The sequence below is a fragment of the Hippopotamus amphibius genome, chromosome 1 (genome assembly GCF_030028045.1).
Source record: "Hippopotamus amphibius kiboko isolate mHipAmp2 chromosome 1, mHipAmp2.hap2, whole genome shotgun sequence".
Lineage (NCBI taxonomy): Eukaryota > Metazoa > Chordata > Mammalia > Artiodactyla > Hippopotamidae > Hippopotamus > Hippopotamus amphibius.
Window position 1 is genome coordinate 239780168 of NC_080186.1, and position 17466 is coordinate 239797633.

Here is a 17466-nt window from a genome sequence, read left to right on the forward strand (position 1 = left end):
CCTACATTCTGATGCACACCCGCAAACTCACAGCCACCTCACCAGATGTCAGATGACCACGGACGCTGCCTGAGCCCCCAGGTGGCTGAGCACAGATCTGGTCTTAAGAAGGAGCCTAGTTTCAAGGACAGAAACGTGAGAAAGAGGTCCCCCGGCACCTCCCGGGGCGGGGCTTCCTGGCTTGCTTTCCTCGCGCTGCTTCTCGGCACCCAAGGACACTGTTAGCTCCGTTTCCTGATCTCACAAGCCTCACCTGCGGTGCTGTCGAGCTGCCGCGCAGGCAGGAATGCAGCAGACAGGACTCGCTCTCGTGGCCTTGGCTGCCTGTGTGGCTCTTCGCCCCGTGGAAGGTGAGTGGGGGGATGGCTATGGAAGCCTCCAGCGGAGCATCAGTAATTTGCCATCAGTGCACCTTTGGGTGGTGCTTCCTTTTCTGGTGATAGTATCTCCGAAAATCCCTGGGTAGAGGCTGGAGGAAAGCCCCTGTTATTCAGCTGTCTCCCCCTTGCCCTGACCTGCTAAACTGTCTGAATACAAGTGTGCCTATTCCTGGAAGAAAGATAGACTTGACCTCTGGTGGACGGTGTGGTAACTTGCAAGCTTTCTGACAAAGTCAGCCCTGTGGATACTGAAAACCAAAACTTCAATCTGACCTTAAAAGAGGGACACAGGATAAAGGAGACTGAACCACACAAATTATGTCAAAGAGAACATCTATTGTGCGTTGCTAACATATATATGCAGATTACAACTGCGTCTGGACTGGAGGCAATCTTTTCTACTATATTTAGGAAACCCTAAATATAGGTGTTTAATACTTGACTAATTTGACTCTTTTCCACTGTCTTCTTTTCTGAAACTCTACCCTGAATAGATTCCCTAAATTCAGAACAGAGGTGAAATGTAAGTTTCGTTTGGTCTGCTTTTTGAAAAATTAAGCCAACATTTTAAAATCGACAGCTTTCACACACACGTACTCATATGTCCACACATACAAACTGGATTTTAGAGCTTCTCTTGAAAAATCAGATCTGGCAACAATGGTTCCACATTCCCTGGCGAGAACTAGCTAGAGAAGACTAGCCTCTGTCCTCTGGAGTTGGCCATTCATCTTATTAACTGCCTGGTTCCTGCAGGCATGTGCTTAGGGACCTCCAATACAGTGCCCCAATGCAGTGAGCTTTATTACGGAGCACAGGTCTTCATCTCTAGCCATCTATCTTATCACGACAAAAAGCTTTTCATTTTATATGTTTCTGTAAATTATTCAGAAAATTTCACCACTGAAATTTAGGACTCACATCCTAAAAGTCTACCCGCTAAGGCTTGATTCCTAGGTTTGGCGAAGCAATTTTTTTTTTTCACATAAAGCTTTGAAATAAAAGTGTATGCATTTCCCCCTTCAGCTTCCTGGCCTGTTTCTAGCTGTCCCTGCAGCCGCGGCCACAGCAACCCTCCTACGGGGGAGGAGGGAGGGCAGGGCAGCGGAGGTGGCAGGGTAACGAGGGAAGTCTTGCCAGACCCAAGGCCAAGGTCTGCTTGGGACTGAGCCCTGGCAGAGAGGCGGGGACGGCAAAACACACAGCGGTGTTTGAAAAGCAACAGTGGGTGTTGATAAGAAAGCTGAGGAGACCCAACAGTAACTTTCTGGGTTCGTCTCCGGGCTTTTCCTGAGGCAGTCTGGGTCCCAGGAAAATCACATTGTCTGAGAAGCTCCAACTGCCTGCCATGTGAAAACAAGGGATGCCGGGGTGAAAATACACGAAAGGAAGCCTGAGAACAGCCGTGGAACGGAGCGGGGCAAGCGCACTGCTTTCCGCAGCACCCTTCCATCCGAGGGTCTGTGTGTCTCAGGGGCCCTGTGGGCGGCTGCGAGGGATTCAGGCTCGGAGGGAGGTCAGGCCGGGAGGAGGAGGGTGAACCCTGAGGACGGCCGGGAAGGGGGTGCAGGCGCCCCGCGATTGTCTCGGGCTGGGGGAGGGGAGCGGGAAGTCCCCTGTGCCAGCCTGGGACCTGGGGAGACACATCTTGTCTCTTGAGGCCTTAAATATTCCATTGTCTTCACGTCGACTGAAGGGGCCACTCGAGGTGCTGACTCAGTAACTGGCATTCCCAGGAGGTCCTGCATAAGTCAGGGAGCACTTGACGTACCCATGATTAAAAGCCCTGGATTCCACCCAAAGGTAGGGCATCCCCACCCCTGCTGATGCGGCTGCCGGCTCCCAGGACTCAGTTCTGACTCCATAAAAATGTCTATCAGCCCGTGGCCAGGGGCCAGATTATTTAAAGCCGCAGTCTAGGGGTCTGTGGGCCTTGCTATTTTTATCGTACCTTAAAGACGAAGGGTCCACTTTGTCCCGCAGATACAGGTTGGGGGATGTTGCTTCACTGAGTCCCAAATGGCTTTCTTCAAATTTCCTCTGACAACCTGCTTTCTCAGAGTAGGACAGCTCCTGATTAGAGATACTTGCTAGGGACTTGCTGCTTGCATCCTACAAGGAAAATTTATGTTTTGTCTGTTTAAATCATAGGAGACTCACTACAGAGGGTTGCCAAGGATGTATACACTTGTGCTTGAAAGTTGTTCTGCACAGTTGGGACTCTCTGTTTTACTGGGAGTGGTTCCCGAGAGGCCAGGCATGACGAGCCCAGTGAATATGCCCTTCAGTGTCTCTCCAAGTATGCCCTTTAGTTAAAAACAGTAGATCCTGAATTCAGTAACACTGTCGGATTTAGCATCTAGATTTGGTTAAAAAAACCCCAGTCATCATATCTATAATGTAGTTCAGGGTTTTTTGTTTGTTTTGTTTTTTTAAATGTCCTTTTCTATGTCTGGAGAAGCGGAGTGGCTTCTTATAATAGCGATTGTCTCAAATTTCAGTCATATATGGGCCCCTTTAAAGAAAAACATTCTCTTTATTCTCAGTGATGACTTTTAAATTATTTTACATCACTTGATGTATAAACATAAAACCAGGTATAAACCCCATATATATACATATGTATCTTCTGCAATCACAAAGCCAAAATCAATTTAAAATTTAAATAAAAACACAACTACAAAGCCAAGAAGATTTAAATGCGACAATATTAATCTAATGTAATAATGTTTGGTCAAAACTAAAACCACTATGCCAAACATGAGTATAGCACTGATTCTCGAGGTGCAGGTTTTGAGTTTTATGTGCATAAACCACCTTGTTCAGAAGAGGAAGTGTTATTTTCCCCACTACATTTCTCTTTTCTTATTTATTTATTTAATTTATTTATTGGCTGCGTTGGGTCTTCGTTGCTGCACACGGGCTTTCTCTAGTTGCTGCGAGCGGGGGCTCCTCTTCCTTGTGGTGCGTGGGCTCCTTATTGTAGTGGCTTCTCTTGTGGAGCACAGGCTCTAGGTGTGTGGGCTTCAACAGTTGTGGCACATGGGCTCAACAGTTGTGGCTCACAGGCTCTACAGCACAGGCTCAATAGTTGTGGCGCACAGGCTTCGTTGCTCCGTGGCCTGTGGGCTCTTCCTGGAGCAGGGCTCGAACCCGTGTCCCCTGCATCGGCAGGAGGATGCTTAACCAGTGTGCCACCTAGGAAGTCCTCCCCACTACCTTCTTCTGTTTGAACCGTGACAGTATAATCTGCCCCTCCCTTAGCATGACCCATTTGGGAATTCCACTCTGTTCTCTTCTGATTGGCCTGCGACAATTAAGATAGTATCTGACTTGGTCACAACACTAGCATAAACTTAAAGCAAATTCAAATGTCCTGTGAGTGCTCCTTTAAAATGGTCTTCCATAAGGTCCAGAATATGTCTATTTAAGGATTATCACTGAGATGAAATATTGAATTCAGGCATTGTCTGGAGAGCTCATGGACCCTGAGAACGCAACCAAGGGCTCCCTCCCAGAGGTCTGTGAATCCCAGTTTAAGAAATGCTGGCCTCCTGGGAAGAGTGTGGGCTTTGGACTCCGAAAGCCCAGGTCAGAATTCTAACTACGTGAACTTGGGGGATTGCTTAACCATGCACAGCCACACAGATTTTTAAAAACATCAACAGGACCATGAAAGCGCTCCTGGACCCAATTCCAACGTGTGTGTAGGTTTCCCACACCAACAAACAACACTGAACTCCTCTCAGTTCTGACACTATCAACCCAGAGACAGAATCAGATTCCACAGGCAGAGGGGTCGATCCCGCAAGGCGGCCCTCCACGTCAGACGCCAGTCACGGGCCCGTGAGGCCACCTGTGCTTCTGACCAACTGGCTACAATGACCCCTCCTTGGGTTTAATTCATCAGAAGGGCTCGTAGAACATAGGAAAACCTGACTCCTCACTAGATTACTGACTTATTACAAAGGATACAAGTCAGCAGCTAAATGGAGAGACACACAGGACGAGGTCCTGAACAAAGGCGTTTCCGTCCTTGTGGTGCTTTGGGGCCAGCACAGCGGCACGTGGAAACATCCTGGTTCCCCAACGCAGCAGCTCTCCAAACCCCCTCCTTTTTTTTTTTTTTTTTGCTTCTACGGAGGCTTTATTACATAGGCATGATGGATGAACTCGTTGGCCACTGGTGATTCTTTTTTTTTTTTTTTTGGCCGCGCTGTGCAGCGTGTGGAATCTTAGTTCCCCAACCAGGGATCAAACCTGGGCCCTTGGCAGTGAAAGCCTGGAGTCCTAACCACTGGACCGCCAGGGAATTTCCAGCCACTGGTGACTGACTCACCCTCCAGCCCCTCTCTCCTCCCTGGAAATCAGGGGGTGGAACTAAAAGCTCCAACCCTAACTGCCTGCGTCCTTAGGTGCTTTGCAAAAGTTCCTTCATTAACCTAAACCCCGTTGTTGTGCAAAGGGCTTGTCAACAATGATCAGACACCCATTTCACCTTCATGGTTTGAAGCATTTTCAGGAACTGAGGACAAGAAAACCAAATATTTTAACAAAAGATGCTCCCACTGCTCTTAATACTTGGGAAATTGCAAGGGTCTGGGGAGCTGTGAGCCAGGAACTCACATGTACTTGAAGATTAAACATACCTGAGAAATATATTTTGGTCATGTGAATGACCTATATCGCAGTCATCTTAATGTCCAAAGATATCTATTTCTTATAAATCACAAAATCACAGACCACAATCTACAAATTGTTTTACTTATATTTTTTCCACTTAACTAATCATAGGTAGCAGCGTATCTGTTCAACACACAAAGTCATTTCTTGAAAGTCTGCATCATTCATCTTAACAGACAAATAAACTTCCTGGAGCAATTTGGAACATTAAAGTTTCATTCATTCGTTATCAATCAAGAGTTCTATCAAGAGGCAGAAACCAGATAATAATTTGAACAATAAAAGTTTAATCCAACAAATTATCAACTATAACAAGAGATAAGCTAGAAAGAAGAGGACACTAAAGAATACAGGAATAGCAGATAATCCTAGGGCAAAACAGAGTATTCAGGGAAGAGATCCTGCACCCCGTCCCCGCCCAGCTGAGAGCCAGACCTTGTCAGGGCACAGCCATGGCTCACTGAATGGCAAAAAAAAAAAAAAAAAAAAATCACTCTGTCTGACCTCCAGTTTGCAGGGGAAAGTTCCTCCTAGGGAGGTGTCTCACTAGAGGGGGAGGGGTCCAAAGTGGGGCAGCCTGAATCTTTATCTAGCTGTGCAGCTGGCAATGTTTATTCTGTGGATGCCTTTGAAACGGATGCCTTGGCAATCAAAAGCTTACCGTCACGTACTTACATTGCAATCAAAAAAGGGGACTGTCAGGCACTTACACGACAAGGTCCCAACTTAATTTCACAGAATAGGCAATTAAGGGTGAATCTGAAGCTACGGGGTAATACATGGACGATGGACACATTCCACAGAGACTCAGACACCTGCATACCTACTATGCAGCTGCCACTGTGCTGTGCATTGACCTCAGTTGACGTCTTCTTTGTTTCCATTTATCGTTTACTATTCGTCCCTCCTGTTCGAAGCACTTAAATGTATGAACTCGTACAATCCTCACAACAGCTCTATGAGGTCGGTGTACTGCCATCTCCACACTGCAGACAAAGAGAATGAGACACAGATTATTACGTAAGTGACCCAGCCTCAGCCAGTCAGCGGCAGAGCCAGGGTCTCCACACACCTAATCACCGTGCAGCAATGCCTGAGGGAGCACGTCTCTGTGGCACAAAAGCATCCAACCCCCTTCAAGACTACTCCCTGGGCACTCCAGGGGCCGTGATGTAGAAAGTACTGGTGACCAAACGTCCGCAGATGAACTAAAGAAAAACCCTCATTCGCCCTCCACTACACAAACATCATCTCAGGGCTCCAGGAAGCAGCTGGGAGGACTTTACGTGGGCACAGCAGCTTCATGTGTTGTGCTTGGCAAGCCCTTCTTTGCCTGCGTGGTGGCAGCAGTGGACACCTTTGTGTGTGGACATCCACAGGATGCTGTGGCTCTAAAAGGGAAATGTGTCTCCCACCAGCCATATCTGGAACATTTACTTAACTACTGTCATTCTTTTTTTAATTAAAAAAGTTTTTGTAACTACTGCCATTCTTAAACTGCACTTGCAGATGTGAAATACTGACAGCAGCCAAGTTAATTCTTCTTCCTTTTATCCCGGGACTACTGCTCTGACAATGGCACCTACCTTTGCTCTGTTTCCATTCTGCTGTGTTCCATAAAGTATTCTTTATACTGGTGCTTTTCAAGCTGCATTTCTAATAAGCCCCCAATGGACACCATACTGCAGCTCTGGGAACCATACTTTGAGTAGCCATCCAAGTAAGAGAGGAAGGCGGGTCACCTCTGTGCATTAACAGAATCCTTCCCTTAAAACCCAGAATCTAATGTTTATACCACGAATCTGACATGCAGTGTTTTACTGTTGGTCTTAAAAGGCCTTGAGTAAGGAAATCTTTAAAGCCTTCTGTGTAGTGACCAAAATTGCAACATAGACATAAAATCAAATTAGGGACAGACATTCCCATTAACCATCCAACTCTCTGACACTTAATACTGGAAACAATGACAACCCCAAACCAACAGAATCAATGGCAATAACACCATGATAAGACAAAAGGTAATGCTTTTAATGAGATACTAATGACACCATCTTTAAAATAGTAAATATAATGGACAAATGATTTACCACATTGAAGAGACCCCCTAGTTAGTTGAGGGCGGGGGGGATGGTATGTTTCTGAAAAGCACTGTGTAATTTTAGGACACTTGGGACATAAGACCTTGACCAAAAACTGATGATCTCATTTTTTTAAAAAAAGGAAACATATTTAAATATTTAAAAGCCTTAGAAGAAGATAAAAGGAAACGATGTAAGACTACAACAGAGCTCCGATCAGCTGGAGAGACATTCAGCGCTAATGCCCGGCACGGTGCTACGCGGTGTGGGTGTAAAGATATGCTGACAGTCAGATTCACCCTTAATTTTGCGTATGGTGAAGACAGAGAAGCGCAGGTGCCGTGAGACCTCACACACATGCGGGGAAAGGGCAAGCCTGGGGACACGGAGGCAACCGGGAGGATTCGCAGGCCAGGCGCAGACTGACGAGGCCTGGACTTGGGCAGCGGTGACAGGGACGAAGACGGGAGACAGCTGGGCGATGTCCACGGGCTTGTGACTGGCTGTGGCGTTGGGGAGGATGCAACGACACACGGGTTTCTGGCTTGGGCAGCCATCAATGAAGGTCAGACGAGACGCGACAATGAAAAGGAGCAAGTTCACAGTGGCAGGCGATCGCGTCCTCAGCTGGACACAGAGGAAGGCCGTAGCAGGAGAACGAGGGATCCTGCGAACCAGGGATGTGGAGAATTTCTAGGAAGGAGAGGGTAAAAGGGCCACCTGCGAGCAGGAAGGTCTTTTAAGCCGCCAGGAAAGCGTCCGCTAGGGCGGGGGCCCCGAGGGCGGGGACCCCGAGGACAGGGACCCCGAGGACAGGGGCCCCGAGGGCGGGGGCGGAGGCTCTCGGGCGCGTGTGCGCAGCGTCTGGGACAGCGAGCGACGCACGCGGGGGTCGACGGACGTGGCGCGGTGCGGACGTGGCGGGGGCCGTCCTCGGCAGAATAGCACGTCCTCAAACGATGCAGACTGGAGAAGGCGTACAGGAGATGTGATTTTCCCAAGGAAGTTTTTCTGTGACCTGACCAAGCCTCCCTTTCCATTAAAAAAATTGTAAAGATGTAGGAAACGTCAGTCCAACCGAAGGGGGAAAAAGCAAAGAAAAGAAGATGACTAACAGAAAACACACGACAAGGCGGATAAGCAAATCTAAGCAGAAGTTTCGCGTCACACCATGAACATCAGAAGCACAGAACGGAAGCAAAGGACCCCGAGGAAGGGCCCCGCGAAGCCGCGCCGAGGCGGACACAGGCCGCGGAGGGACGCGGCCCGGCCTTCGCTCGCATCTACAGTCGCTGTGCTTTACGCACGATGTGTTTCTTTGTTCTAACGCGTACGTGTAACACCGCTGCGCTGAAACGCGACTTCCCTCGGCGGCCGCGGGTCGGCGCCCCCTGGCGGGCGACGGCCGAGGCGGCGCGTCCAGCCCCGCCGCACCCAGGAAGCCTCGGAGCGTCGCAAAGCGTAACCCAGGCGACGGGTCGTAAAAGCAGGCGGTCGGGCAGGCGCAGAAACGCCCGACACGCTCTGGGCCGCGGGGCAGCGTCTCTCGCCCACGTGCCTCAGAGACGGGACGCGCACGCAAGCGGAACACCACCGCGGGCGGGAAGGACGCGCCCGGCGCCGCGGACGTCCCCCCTCACCGCCCCCGCTCCCGGAAGGACAGCGGGCTCCGCGCGCCGCCGAGGCGCGTCCCCGGAGCCGCGGGGGGGGGGGGGGCCGGCCGAGGGCGCAGGCGCGGACGCGGGCGCCTCCGGGGGCGCGGCGCGGCGGGGCGGGCTCGCGCGGGCGGCGTCCGTGGGCGCCACGCAGCGCCGAGAGGAAAGCCGCCCCGCCTGGCCGCAGTGGCGGGAAGAGCGGCGGGACGGCGGCCACGCGCAGCGCCGTGCCTGGGCCTCTCGCGCCCCGTTGCTCGGGTTTCCTCCGGGTTTCCTTTTCCAGGGCTGGAGCCCGCGTGTTGTCGCGCTGCAGTGCTGAGCAGACGCGCCCGGGCTGCTCCGCTGCCGCCTGCCTGTTGCAGAAAGGAACGTAGGCCTTGTCTCGCGCACACTTCCTGCAGTCACGGGGGCGCGGAAGCTGCCCAGTGCGTCCTCGAGATTCGTGCACCGTGAACCCTCGAGACATTCGAGGACCGTGTCAGGAGATGAAAGTACGGGCTACTCTTGTTTAGGAACATAGATGTAAAAACGTAAAAATGCAAAAATAAAAACGACGTTATGTTCCCATTCATCACTGAAATCAAGGGAAGTGCGTGATGGTTTGTTCTGTGTTTTTGTGTGGCTGCGTTGGGTCTTCGTGGCCGCCCACGGGCTTTCTCTCGCGGAGGCGAGTGGGGGCTACTCTTCGCTGTGGTGTGGGCGCACTGGGGTGCCCCGGCTTCTCCTGCTGCGGAGCACAGGATCTAGGCTCACGGGCTTCAGTAGGTGTGGCACGTGGGCTCTGTGGTTGTGGCTTATGGGCTCTAGGGCGCAGGCTCAATAGTTGTGGCGCACGGGCTTGGTTGCTCCACGGCAGGTGGGATCTCCCCAGCCCAGGGATGGAATCCGTGTCCCCTGCATTGGCAGGCGGATTCTTAACCGCTGCGCCACCAGGGAAGCCCCTGCCTCTTACCTTTTGAGAGTTGATCTGACTTGAGTTAAGTGATCCCCTGGTGAGCCAGTCCTACGTTTATATCTGAGAAATGTAATCCAGTTTATTAAGTATCTATAAATCCTGGGTGCTTTTCTGGCTTAAAATTGTGCCTTGAATTGATGTCAGCACTCAGATAACTCAGATTCTTAAACACATGGGTTTGCCTATGATTCTTAATTCCCACAGTGCTTCTGAAAGTCCATTACATATTTTAGAGCTGCCTGGGTTACAACTAATAGCAGAGGTCTGTGTCGTGGTAACTCCATGTTCCTACCCCCAGGGTCTAGCGTAGTGATTCACTGTAAAAGAACTCTTAGACACATAGACAGTATTTCATCTGTGAGAATTCACATAGTAATTCTTACATAGTAGGATGGGTGGATGAGTGGATGACTACATGAATAAACCCCAGACCTTGTTTGAGATATTAAAATCCCAAGTTTGACCTGGAGATTAGGCAGCACAGCATAGGTAAAGAAACAATTAGTTTAAGGAAATCAATGCATTGATAAATGTGAAGAGAAGCAGTGTTCTATTCTCCCACTGCACTTTAAAAACAAAATTGAAATAGGGCAGTGAAGCAGCTCAGCCCAGCAACCCCCTCGAAAAAGCATAATTTGGGGAGTTCCTGGGTTGCCTAGTGGTTAGAATTCTGGGCTTTCACTGCTGTGGCCCAGGTTCGATCCCTGGTCAGGGAACTGAGATTCCACATGCTGCAAGGTGTGGCTAAAAAAAAAAACCCCAAACAAAAAACAAACCAAAAAAGTGTACAATTCAGTGATTTTTAGTCTATTTACAGAATTGTACAACCATTACCAGTATCTAATTTCAGCCTGTTTCATCACCCCAAAATGAGACCCTGTACCTGTTAGCAGTCATTCCCCATTCTCTCCTGCTCCCACCGCTGGCATCTACTAGCCTGCTTCCTGTCTGTATGGGCTCGCCTGTTCTGAACATTTCATATCAATGGGGTCGTACAACGTGTGGCTTTTTTAATCTGGCTTCTTTCGTTTATAATCTCTCTTTGTGCCAAGAGCAGGGACTTCTATTGTTTAGAGCTGACACCGCTGAGGGGTTTCAATCATTTCTTTTAACCTCTAATTCAGGGGCTGACTTCTGTCCGTTGTTATGAGACTGCCACCTGCAGCCACTGTTGACTGTAATTTCTAAATTTAAAAAAAAAAAAAGCGTTATTACCCACTTGGAAGAATGGGAAGCATGGAATACTGTGTGCAGGTGACATATAGGAATTTGCGGATATACATTTTAGCAGGAGATAAGGTTTCCTTTCATATTTGTGTTGTCTTTCTCCTCACATCTGGCTAACATAAGCTCCTCCTAACTTGACTTCCTGCCCCAGACACTCCTATCCCCAGTTGCTCATCACTGCAGACAAATTTTCCTAAAACCGTTCTCCTTTCTCAAATATTTAAGGGACTCCATTTCACAAAAGATAAACCTCCTTAGACTGACATTCAAGGCCTCAATGGTATGAGCTCAGTCTAAGTTTTGAACATACTTCCCATCATTCAGATTCCCAGTCACTCAGTTCAGACCAAGTGGTCTATTTTTCTATATTCCCTAAATGTGCCCTGGGCTTTCCTATCTCAGAACTCTTGGCCAGGCACTTCCTTTAGCCTGGACAAGCCTTCTCCATTTTTCTCCATCCGTCCGAATCCTTAAAGATTCAGTTAAGATCTTCCCTGGTGGGTCAATTTGAAACCTGCTCCAGGGGCCCGTGTGGTTGCTCCCATCTGAGCTCCTGGGACCCTCTGTCAACCTCACTTTTTCAAGCAAGTCTGGTTGCACCCCCACTAAAGTCATCGGAAGCTGTTTCTCAACTCTTCCCTTGTATTGTGTCTTTGCTTATGCTTAGTTTTATCTCCCCACCCCCACTCCACCCCCGCCCTGCCCCGCCAATACAGTGTAAGTTCTGTAAGGTAGAGAATTGTCCTGCCCTGGGGTCTGCATACACAAAGCCCCTAGTAAGTGTTTGCCCCTTGCTCAAGTGGGTTAACATTCTGGTTCTCTGGAGTCTTCAAGATACGAGCCAGGCCAGTGTGCTTTAAACTGTAAGATTTCACATTTCTTTCTTCTCTTCTTTTAGCCATACTTCCCATTGCCTCCAGCTGCTGCACGGAGGTTTCACATCATATTTCCAGGCGGCTTCTGGAAAGAGTGACTACATGTCGCATTCAGAGAGCTGACGGGGATTGTGACTTGGCTGCTGTCATGTGAGTGTTCTTGGGCAGGAAGGTCTAACCCTGCAGCGTGATCGTGTCTGGGCCAGTGGTCAGTAGGTTGGGGAGACTACCTGATCTGCCACACACACGTAATTATGTGGACAGGGGAGGGGCGGGGCGTGAATGCACTCTGTGCCAGGAGGTCCCGAGTCCTGCATCAGCCCTCTGCTCCCTGCCCTGCACTGCTGCGCTGAGGGCGAAACGCCTTCAGTCACCAGAGAATGTGCATTGCTTTCCTCAGCGAGACAAGGCACATTCTGAGTGAAAACAGTAACAACAGCAACAACAACAAAATAAAAACAGAACGTGACTCTATTCAATTTCGTGACCTTAAGTATAATTTTTTCCAGGCAAGCAATGGGTTGCTGTCATTTTTACTCTCTGAATTGATGAGACGTGTATGTGAAATTCAAACAGAAGTGTAGAGGTGCCCGTACCTGTCACAGGTGCTACCTGCAGTCAAGTTGAAATGCCCTTTGCTTTTGATTCTGGGCTGTTAGCTCCTAGTGAACCCTCTCACCCCTCCTACCTCCACCCACGATGCAGCTTTTCAAACCTTTGGGCTCACGTGTACTTAACGTCTCCACAGAGACTTTACCGTCAGAAATGCGTTGGTATTTAGCACATCTGGGTTCTGACAGTAGTGCTGTGAGGAAGGCATAGATTATCTCCGTGTCACACAGGAGAACGCTGTCGCTGAGGCGATGACATAGTGCACCTGGCGACAGATAGCTAGTGAACAGCAGAAATGGGAGGAGGGCCCAGGTCTCTTTGCGCTATATACTCCCAAGGTCTCTCAAAAGCAATGGGGGGGCCCCTCAGAAAATGCTCTCCCCAACTCGGTATGGCACCTTCAAATCACAACAAGGGCACGCCAGGCATCTCCCAGGAGTGCTGGTTTCCACACCACTTATGGCTCCAGGTGGCACTCATAAGCCCTTTGGGCTACAAATAAGCCCATGGCTGACGCTTGCGTTCCTGAGTCACTGGGGAACCTCTTTATTAATTCCATGAATTCAGAAATATGTACTGATTAGCGATTATGTACCGAGTGCCATTCTATGTGCAAAGGTGCAGCAGTAACAAAATAGACTGTGTCCTCCTGCAGTCCCCAGGAGACTATGCAGCTGGGCCCTGCAGACCATTCTCTGAGAGTTAAGATACTTCTTCCCCCTTTCAAAGGAAACCCTGTTACTCATTCTTGAGAAACTGCTGCAAGACTAGGTTCTCAGAAGTTCAGAGGAGGAGTCTGTAAGATGTCCATGGACAGACTTTCTTCAGGTCCCTGAGATGTTTGGGTGTGAATGTGTGCTCATCTTCTTGGGGAGAAGCTCCATAGATTTTATAAGTTCCTCGAAAGGATCCTACATCCAAGAAAGTTTACACGTCACACGTGGGGTTCGACGTGTGCAGGAGGTCGGCTCCTGACCTCGGCTGTTCACACGCACGCGTGTCGGGGGGAGAAAGAGGACTGTCTGACGTTTGACACAAATAGACGTGTTCTCTCGTTGTCAGGTTGTTTCACTACAGGACGTTTTTACTTACCCAGAATACAGTCCCTTATCTCTGTGTATAAAGACTAAGGTTTGAGACAAGTGTTTTAGATGCAGAAAACATTGCAAGTGTTGAAAATACAGGTCCCAAGTACCACGTATCAATATTATTAATCACAATTAACTAATACAAATTAACTTACAGTGACCTCACTATATTTATTTCCTCGTCCTGTTCTGCCTGGAAATAGGTCCTTTGTTTCACACCCTTTAAACAATCACTGTAAAATTTGATGTCTGAGATAGCAGTTTGTTTGTTTAAAGTTTCTCTACCGTGACTTCATTAAAGAGCTTCTAGGTCTTTCTAAACATAAACACAACGCAAAGTTTTATATCTTGGGCAAAGGGCTGACTTTTCTTGAATAATATAGATATTATCTATTGGGAAGAAAATTTAGGATTATTGAATAAAGCTATTTGGGAAGCTTGAGTATTTTTTCAAAAGTGGTTGTTGAAGGGCTGCTGTACTTAAAGCAATGGGCAAAGAAATAAAGTTTAGGGGTCCGTTATAGATATAATCTATGACAGGCCCACCCCTTTAAATCCATTGGACTGTCATTAGCTACTCTCTTATGGGTAAAAAAAAAAAAAATCAGTGGGGACACAGTTGGTAACAGGATTTTCAGAGAAGATTCTTTGCATTAAGCAGGTGTGAGACAGAGACCTACAAGGTATAGGTTCAGAATTATTGCAAGTCCAAAGAACTAATTATTGCAAGTCCATTTCTAATGGTTTCTTAGAGTCAAAACTCTTCACCTAGAAATCTACAACCGGGTGGGTCAGTGCCCATCAGAACAGTATGGAGTTGGCAGGAATGTGAAATAGGCTGCCTCCTTGACCGACATACCTCATCTCTTTTTATCCTGATGGAGAAACGTGGATACAAGCGGAAATTTAAGCAGCCTTTAAACATTTGGATTTTAAAACATCAGAACAGGACTTCCCTGGAGGTCCAGTGTTGGGACTTCGCCTCCATTGTGAGGGGTGGGGTAGGGTGGGGGCTGTGTGGGTTAGATCCCTGGTGGGGGAACCAGGGTCTCGCAGAGCCTCATGGCCAAGGGGCCAGGACATGGAATGGAGGCAGTGTTGTAGCAAATTCAGTAAAGACTCTGAAGGTGGTCCACATCAACACGTCTTTAAAAATAAAAGAAAATAAAACAGAGCATCTTGGATTTGGGAACTCTGTGCTGGCAGCTGATTTTCCCCTTTGTATTACATTGGGAGATTGAGGCCCCACTGGGTAGGCCTTTCAGAAGAGTCCCACAAGGCAGGTATTGCCTGTTTTCCTGTGGCTTTCCTCCTCCCTGGATCCTCTGCCTGTATTCCCCCATCTAGATCTTTCCTGCAGAGCCAGTGCCCCTCCCTGGGGCACCTCAGTCCCCCAGGAATAGTGGCCCTGCGCCCTAGTTCTCACCTGTGTATCCAACGGGCTTATCTGAGTGTCGGTGGAGTCTTTCTCCACTGGCTGTCTGCTCAGCTTCTTGCTGACACCACAGGGAGAGGAGAGAATTTAGTCCTTTGCAAAGGGTAGGAGCTTCAGCTCTTCCTTGTTTGTTATTTTTTCCTGCACGTTGGTGCTATAGCCAAGTTTTCTCCTATAATAGCTTAAGGAAAAATAACTGGCCATAGTGAGAAGCAGCTTTTGTTTTGAAGCCCTCTCAATCTAATACACTTAGAGAATGTGTTGTTTTCCTATTAAGATGCCTCACTTCTTTCAAATTAATCATCCCACATGCTGGCTTTATTACGCTCAACTGCATTCAAGCCTTTCCCACCTTTTCCTCCCATTTCAGGAGTCCCCACGTTAGCTTATGATTCCTCTTCGGTCGTCTGGAGAGATGGCAGCCTACTCTCTATCCCCGTTTTTTTTTCCCCCAAAGAAAAGGGTCAGGGATTTCAATTTATCCAGACACAGAAGTAGTGAATATGTAGAGCCAGCAGGATTTGCAACATTTAATAAGAGCTGAGTGGCATCTAATGGGGAATTAAAAGTCACAATATCTTTTGTAACAAGAAATTCTTCTAGTTACCAGAAATTGTGAATAGAGCTCTAGGAGTCTCCCACCCCAATGTCAACATTTCATACAGAAACATGAAAACAAAAACAAATTCTGAGACATGGTGTAGATCTAGAGTATATTAAAATGTTAACAAATGTCTAGAACATTTTAGTTGATTGTTTTGTTGAAACAAAACCAGACTGTCCTTGAACAATTTTCACTTCTTATCTACAACTAATTACTGAATTCCTGCTGTGAACAAGTCCTTTTCAGGACATTTGCAGACTATTTCTCCTTCAAGGAGCGTAACACCACAGAAAAAGGAGAGAGTCTGAGACAAGTACTCAGATAAAAGATGGAGTAAACTAAGTGCCAGAAGAGAGGTAACCAGCACCATGGAGATTCAAAGAAAAAAAGAGAGCATTTAGCTGAGAGGATCTAGAAAAACTTTACGGAAGAGGATGCCTTTAAGGTGGGCAGTGAGGAAGGAACTGGTTTCATTGAGTGCTTGGAGTCAGGAAAGAGAATTGTTTTCAAATGTTTTCTCTCCTTCCTCCCCCCTCCTTCCCCCTCCCCCCCCCCCCCCAATTCCTTCTCCTTGTCATTTTAATAACTTTCTGCAGATGTCTGAGGAACCACAGGTGGCACTATAGAAAAGATTCATCCTTGTGGTCCTCAGCTTTAGGATTCAGTCTGTGTCCAAAGATACACTGTCCCCAATGTGGGAACTGCCTACAAGTTCACTAAGTTTTTACTTACTTGTACTTTCTTTCAGTGATTTTTTTTCTTCCCTTCTTGGCAGCCTTCATGTCAAGCGCAGAAGAGTCTGTGTGAGCCCGCACAATCATGTTATTAAGCAGTGGATGAAAGAACAAGCAGCCAAGAAAGATGCTGAAGGCAACATCTGCCATAAGAAGATACACCCCGGCAGGAGGAACAGTAAAGGGGCACATCAGGGGAGGCGTGAAACACATGGCCATAAAACTCCTTATTAGATAGGGTACACGTGAAGCTACACAGATGCGTCCCCAGTGAACTTGGCCGTGGCTGGCTATAAATATGTCACGTGAACAGTCCTCACTGGGAGCCAGCGGGGCAAAACAAAATACATTTCTTTAAGGGAACAATTATACAGATGCAAATGTAGCCAGTAATGCGCTCAACTGAAAAATGAAATGAAGAGAGGGTCCTTATCGTCACAGAATATTTTAAGAGCAGCATACAGAAAGAATGGTGTTGTGAACATCTGTACACTTTTCCTTAGATGAATCCTTGTTACTATGCTGCCACATTTGTTTTTTCCTCTCCTCTCCTTGTACATGTACATATAAAACATTATGTATATACAGATATAATTTTCTTGCTGAATCGTTACCCATGTGAAAATACGTTACAAACATCATGACAGTTCACTCCTAAATTTTTTTAGTGTTATAACTTGGCATCTCTCAAAAATAAAGGCATTTTCTATATAACTGCACCATCCGCTTTATACCTAAAAAGGCAACAACTTCATCGTATATATAACACATATGTTCATATTCCACATTCAGATGTCCCCAACTATCTCCAGAGCATTTTATGTAATTTTTTTCAACCAATTAATCAAGGTTTGCATATCACAATTAATTGTTATATTTCTTTCGTATCTTCTCATGTAAGAAAGCCCCTCTGCTTTTTTTCTTTCTTTCTTCCCATGGCATGACCTTTTAAGAAAAGAATCTGGGCCAGAACCTGTTGTACGTTCTGGGTCTGCCTGTTTCCTCAGGATCACGTTCAGATTTAACATTTTTTGGCAAGAACGCTTCCTGTGTGCATGTGTGTATTTCTTTTTGCACCATGCAGCGTTCGTGAACCGTGGAGGTCTTTTTCTACGTAGAACACTTTCCGCTGAACATCCC

The 17466-nt window shown here is 47.6% G+C and overlaps 1 protein-coding gene across 1 annotated transcript; it reads left to right on the forward strand.

Moving 5' to 3' along the window:
- Nucleotides 1-271: 271 nt before the first annotated feature.
- CCL28 (C-C motif chemokine ligand 28) lies at nucleotides 272-17106 on the forward strand. Its single transcript, XM_057743946.1, has 3 exons — nucleotides 272-350; nucleotides 11877-12003; nucleotides 16368-17106. The coding sequence occupies exons 1-3, from the start codon at nucleotides 287-289 to the stop codon at nucleotides 16558-16560; spliced, it is 384 nt and encodes a 127-aa protein (XP_057599929.1). The 5' UTR covers nucleotides 272-286; the 3' UTR covers nucleotides 16561-17106.
- Nucleotides 17107-17466: the final 360 nt, after the last annotated feature.